The sequence below is a fragment of the Cottoperca gobio genome, chromosome 21 (assembly GCF_900634415.1).
Source record: "Cottoperca gobio chromosome 21, fCotGob3.1, whole genome shotgun sequence".
Taxonomy (NCBI): Eukaryota; Metazoa; Chordata; class Actinopteri; order Perciformes; family Bovichtidae; genus Cottoperca; species Cottoperca gobio.
In genome coordinates, this window is record NC_041375.1 from 4527411 (window position 1) to 4533646 (window position 6236).

General features: G+C 39.2%; 1 protein-coding gene across 2 annotated transcripts; it reads right to left on the reverse strand.

Moving 5' to 3' along the window:
• Positions 1 to 2575: 2575 nt before the first annotated feature.
• Positions 2576 to 6199, reverse strand: LOC115026431 (ras-related protein Rab-17-like). 2 transcript variants are annotated; one of them, XM_029459274.1, is made up of 5 exons: positions 5815 to 6199; positions 4476 to 4627; positions 4237 to 4362; positions 4027 to 4116; positions 2576 to 3184 (listed from the first exon to the last, which is right to left on the reverse strand). In XM_029459274.1, the coding sequence occupies exons 1-5, from the start codon at positions 5993 to 5995 to the stop codon at positions 2825 to 2827; spliced, it is 909 nt and encodes a 302-aa protein (XP_029315134.1). In that variant the 5' UTR covers positions 5996 to 6199; the 3' UTR covers positions 2576 to 2824. The 2 variants fall into 2 exon arrangements, with proteins under 2 accessions (XP_029315134.1, XP_029315135.1); XM_029459275.1 differs by having other exon boundaries at positions 2914 to 3184; positions 4023 to 4116.
• Between the last annotated feature and the right edge of the window lie 37 nt (positions 6200 to 6236).

Sequence of the window (6236 nt, forward strand, 5' to 3'; positions counted from 1 at the left end):
TGTTTGTTTTTTCGCTCCAGGTCGATCTGCGATGAGGGTGTGTGCAGTGCTCTGTGTTGTCTTCCTGCTGCTTAGTGCAGCTCTCATGGAGACCGTTCCATGATTACCAGAAGTAAGGGAAACCCTGAGTAATGAATGAAGTTATAAGGAGTTGATGAATAATAATGAATGAAGAAGACATTATGAAACAATAATTAACATTTTAAAACTCTTATGCGGCTTCTTTTCACATTCAGTTTACATGTTTCTTTGTCGTTTTATTTCATCTAAGCAGTTTACATTTCAAAAGTTTTAATTCCTGTTTTACTGGCTGTCAGAAAACCAAACACATAACTTTGCCCGTTTTAAAGCTACTGATTTATTTATGAATTAAAATAAACATTGGGAAAAATGGCCATTTATAATGATAAAAAAATAATAATTAAAAGACAATTGCATATTAATAAAAAAATATATATATCCCTCTTTATAAATGAGCTGGGTTTTAAAAAGATATTCTTTCACAATATAATGGCTATATTCTAAAAAATAAGTAAGAGTGAAGTGGACCTTCTTGTCAGCATACTAGAAGTGGGCCGAATTGTATGGATATTTTAATTATTAATGGCACCTAAGGGATACAGTATTGTTACATTGTGTTTTTCATTCAACTTTTCACATCCGCACATGTTCTGTGTTGTCCAGATCCAGACATCGATGCCTCCTGGTACACAGGCCGGGGGATCAGACCCGTGGGGAGATTTGGCCGAAAGGTTGCAAGGAGAAATGAGCATCTGGCTTTCATCACAGCCAAAGTTTACACTCCAGCAGCTGACAGTGACGCCAATGTTTGGATTACACAGTAAAAATGCTATGGATGATTAAGTATCTATTGTGTTCTCATGTTCTGTTGTCCATTAAGGATGTAGAGAAGTTATTTTCTGTAAAAGATAATGTAAATTAATTTGTTTTCCCAAATATGATATCATGGTCAGTTTTAAGATCGCAAGTGTTTTCAAGAAGCTAAAAAATATGAAACTTACTTCTATTGAAAAACTGTGTGGTCAGAGGAACTGTGCAAAAGAGAATTGTAATTTAAAGTTATACATTTCATCATGTATACGTAACTATTAAATTCGATGTTGAAAACGACATTTAAGGAAGGCTTCAATACACTACTTACTTCTTACTTATTGTGTTACCTCAATACGGCATTTCATAACTTCACAGTCAAAAGAAACTTTTAAATTAACTTCTGCATCTTTCAAATAACCTTTCAGTACTTCATAGTCCGGTTTTCTTTGGGGTATGCTCACTTTGGCTGTATTTATAGTAAAACTGTTTGAAATTATTCAAAGCTTTTCTGAGATCACTCAAGGGTTTTGCGCAACAACTGCAAAATCTGAAACAGCAGTACTGAACGTTTTTATTAACAAGATTTCATAATGACAACCAAATCATTTTGTGTGAGGTTTTTCTCTGGTTTGTATCTGTGAGGCCCTCAGGCCTTACATGAGCTGCGTTCAATCAGCACAATAAAGCTTGTTTCAGTGTCGATTATCATTGCAGATCTCAACAATGTTTTAAATCACGACACAGTAAAAAGTCGATTTGAAGCCACCCTGCAGAGAAAAACAGTCGTGTGTTTGGAGAAAACTTGACAGAATATTGTTGGCAGAGCAAGCGACGGACTGCAGGGGAGAAAAGTCACTTTGTATGAAAGCTTCAGCTCGCCAAATGCAAACAGAAATATCACTTTACCTCAGTGGAGCCTTTTAAATCCTGGTGTTATTAAAGGGGAAATATTTATATTATTAATGATTGTGAGTTTAATGCAAGGGACATTATTTTGCATCACACATTTTCATTATTTATGCCAACATCACCTCCTGGCTTATGAAGTTCATACTGAAGAAGTAGTGAAGATATTAAATGAAATGTTATTGGAAACCTCTAAAATATATATATTCTTTCAATATTTTAATAAAAAGCCTTTTTTCTTCTTCAGGGTGAGAAGCTTATATCAATCTAATGCCGGCGTGTCAATGGAGCTGGAATCATGTTCCGTTAAGCTTAGCTTAGCATGAAACAATACAGCTTCCTTTTTGTAATCCAAAATGTAAAGAACACACTTAACAGCACCTCTAAAGATCTCTAAAGATGGCAATATCTGGCTTTAAGGGGAGTTATGATGCGTGTTTTTTATGCTTAGCACGGCGTGACTCATGTGGAATTAGGCTTGCTAAACATTTTCTGAATCCAGCTCCATTCGACAAAAAATTGGATGTTAAACATCTCACCTCAGACAAAAAGCAAAAATACATTTTCCCCAAGATGTTACACTATTTCTTTAAAAACAACAACCTCACTGGTTCAGTTAACCTTGAGGTGGCAGGACTAAAGAGCCAACACAAAGACAAAGAGTCCCACCCAGTAAAAATAGTATATATTTTAGACATTTTGGAGTTCTTTGTTTAACATTAGATTATGCACGTTAGGACAATGTATCACTTACAGTACATCTGTCACTCCACCCAACCCGGTACAAATGAAATCATTAAAACTCCAGACCAACAGAATGCAGCACATTGTGGCACAGTGGAAATACTTTATTAACCTTTACACGGTCTCTATTGTGTAAAAAGGACTTTGTAGAACCAGACTCAGCTGAAGTCGGAATGCTTGGGGGATCTCCGCTCAGTTTGCTCACAGGCAGGAGTCACTGAATGAAGGAAATTGGTATCACTTCAACATCTGGCGTAGACAGAGACTGAGGGGGTTGATCCTAAACCAACTGAGGAAAATCAATCGAGCTGTTGTGAATAATCCCAGTCGAGTACAATTGTTACACAAAAGCCAAGAACCTAAAAATGTGTTCCTTGGTTATTCTCCACAACAATGCATATTGTTGTGCATTGGTTGGACAGAGAATCACAGATGCAGAATCTACAAAACCTTTTTTATTGGAAATGCTTTGATGCATACCAGCTGACCATGTGTTACCCAGTGCAGCTTTAAAACGATGAAGACAGAGAAACAAAGACAAGCAGCGATACAATTGACAGTGACAGATATCAGGGTCCAACTTTGCAGCAGGAAGTAAAAGGGTTGAATGTGTCTCTACGACGCAGATCCACATGTGGTGTCTCCTTCCACTCTGACAGAGCTCCCTGCTTCGCACCAATGCACTCGTACACTCTGTGGGCTGAATCAGAGCTCTGTTACCGACCACATCGCACTCACAGACATGCAAACAACTAACCCGTACTGCCAGTAATTGTGTATAGATTATAAAGAGTACATTTACTGCTTATATTTGTATCTACTGCTCTCTAGTGGTAGATAAGGGGTCTTGTAAGGCAAACACTCTCTTCAGACTGTGTAGGAATCCAGCTTCCTCTAGTAAGATTAGGAGACCCTGACAACAACCCTGAGCAGCAAAACTCAATTCAGCCACCTAAAAGAAAGTCTGTGCTTTATGTAGAATATTTGCACTTCTTTATTTTGCCATCAGACAGCCCTTTCCACAGTAACTAATACTTTGAACTAACTAACTATCTAACTAACTAACTAACTAACAGAAAGAGGCAGCAGTAGACCAGCAACCAATGGAGTCTGGCGGCTTTGAAGACAGCAAAGATAACGGCTTCAGTTCCCTTCAGAAAGCGTTGTCTGACAGCAAAGTAAAGCAGGGAAAATGTTCTAAATATAGTGTACACTTAAACTGATATTTGTTTAGGTGTCTAACATACAGTATGTGTTGCTGCTGACCTGTCCACAGCAGTACAGTACTTAGCTTCCTGCTGGTACTCCTGTCTGCTTCTCCAAACTGCATCTACTGTAGTAACACACTGACTGTGGATAAGTACCTTTTGTAACCACAGGCTGAGCTTTCCTTTCAATTCTCATAGTCTTTTAATATTTTTTTTAAGCATCTGATTGGTGGGACTGACCTGAACAAACCTGAGAGGCTGAGTTCTGCCAATTAAAGTCTTAAAACAACTTCATTGTTGCATTTCCTCCAACAACTCTAGCCTACTTACCTACATCTTGCAGCAGCTTGCAGACTTGATCCCCTGACAGGGCTGATGTCTCTGTAAAGAATAAGCCCCTGTCATTGGCCAGACTCTGTCCTTCCTGTATGATGACATAAAGAAAGCAGAACATTGCATGTCATAACATTGCAACATACAGTAAATGTGACTCTGCATAGAGGGATTGATGGAGATTAAGGAAGGTGATTTTCTGTGTGTGTACCTGCACTGAGACTTGTCGAACTTGTGCCAGATCTCCCTTGTTGCCTACCAGCCACATGACAGTAGATCCTGGGACATATTGTTTCTCAAGCTCTTTGAGCCACACTTGAGCTCTGATAAATGTGACCTATAGTGATGCAAACACACACACAAGGATACACAATGGCATAAGCACCGGCCAAGATAAGACACGATAAGTAACAGTTCAAATCAAAGTAGTCAGGTGACTGTTCCTTTTACCCTTTTGCTGATATCATAGACCAAGAGTGCAGCATGGGCGCCTCTGTAGTAAAGTGGGGTGACACTGTGGTATTTTTCCTGCCCTGCTGTGTCCCATATCTCGAAGCGAAGAGTGGCATCACTCAGATGCACTTTCTGGGTCAGGTATGCACCTGAGGGGGCAGACGGCACAATGACATCAGAGGGGATTCATTTGTTCACTACTGAGTCTTCAGAGAAGGTCCTGGCTGGATCATGGATCGTCATCAACATTACACCTGTCATGTCGACACATTTTAAGCTTTGTTTAATTAACGCCCCATTCTCATTCTCAACTCGTCATATATGGACGAACGTGGTCAACGTTGTGAATTCAAACAAAACTACTTGGTTAGGTTTAGGAAAAGGTCATGGTTTGGGTTCAAATTAATCTGTTTGTTGTAAGTCAACAGTTGACCTTTGGTTTCACACAGGACACGCACAGTGTCTTTCTGGGTGAAAGTCCTGTGTTTGTTTGGCACATCCGTCCTCCCAGTCCTCCTCCCTATGTGGACTTTCTCGCTCTTTATGCTACGTCACCTGTCTTGTCTTGGAGCACTTGCTCTGAGCCTGAGCATCTAATATTGTCACAGCATGAAATCACACTCGAAAAGCAAAAAAATGTGTGGTGATAATATGCGAAATAACTTAAGAAATTGGTGTGGTATTCATACGACATTTGGTGATACTAAGCTGGAAATCGCAAACATAAGAGCCAGTTCCATGCTAAACTAATAAATCTTTAAGTTTGATATTTTGGGAAATATGTTTATTCACCAGGGTTAAATGAGAAGATTGATATCACTCTCATATACGTTATTTAGACTTATGAAACTACAATCAGGAGACGTTTGCCTAGCTTAGCATAATGACTGGATTCAAGTTAGTTAGAAACTAGTTGTGCTTTTAGAGGAAGTCACTGCTCCCCCTCAAGAAAAAGTCCAGCACATAACTTCCGTTGGACCACAATTTGTCGTTTTCACACTCTACACAGATTTTGGTATTTGGTAAAAAATAAGAATTCTTCTGATTGAGCCACGTTAGCTGTTCCCACCACTTCCAATCTTTCTGCTCAACTAAGCTGACAGACACGAGAGTGGTATAGATCTAATCCATAACAGCGAATAAGCAACTTTTAAAACATTTCTAACGGTTTCTTTTCAAAACTGCTTAAGCATTCATCAACTAAACCACAGCAAATTCCTTGTAGGTGAAAACCTATATGGCAATAAAAGATATTCTGATTCTGATTCTGATTAATACATTTCACTCTGATATATGTAACCATTGCTATCCAAAACTCCAAGTGTCATGAACTCACAGCCTACAGTAGGTGATGTGTCCCTGAACTCATCCTTGCCAAATCGAAGTGCCAGGCTGGACTTTCCCACACCAGAGCTTCCCAGAAGTACCATCTTAACCCTGAGGGTCTGCACTGGTCTACTCAAAGTGTCACTGTGGAGTTGAGCTCCTCCTGGCACCCTTGGGGGCTTTTCCACCATCAAGAGTGAGAAAATACAGAAGGACAAGACTGGAAAAAGTCCAAGAAGCACCTCAAGTCCTGATTCAGCAGTCCGTCTTTTTCCTGTTAAGAAGCAACAGCTACTCCAAATTCTAAAGAAGAATTATTAATGTCTTCTTGTTGTGCGTGTCTGAGGCTGTGCAAGCTTTACCGTGTTTTACAGAAAATAAAACTAAAACCAAAGTCCAGTCTGAACTTGTGAAAGGCAGATTACATAATTT

What these genes read in the sequence shown, in the direction of transcription:
- LOC115026431 (XM_029459274.1), bottom strand. Translation starts at nt 5,995, where the DNA reads ATGGTGGAAAAGCCCCCAAGGGTGCCAGGAGGAGCTCAACTCCACAGT. An exon ending in CACATCACCTACTGTAGGCT is followed by an intron (nt 4,628 to 5,814) that starts GTGAGTTCATGA and finishes CTGCCCCCTCAG; the next exon opens with GTGCATACCTGACCCAGAAA. An exon ending in TCTGCAAGCTGCTGCAAGAT is followed by an intron (nt 3,185 to 4,026) that starts GTAGGTAAGTAG and finishes GCTCTGATTCAG; the next exon opens with CCCACAGAGTGTACGAGTGC.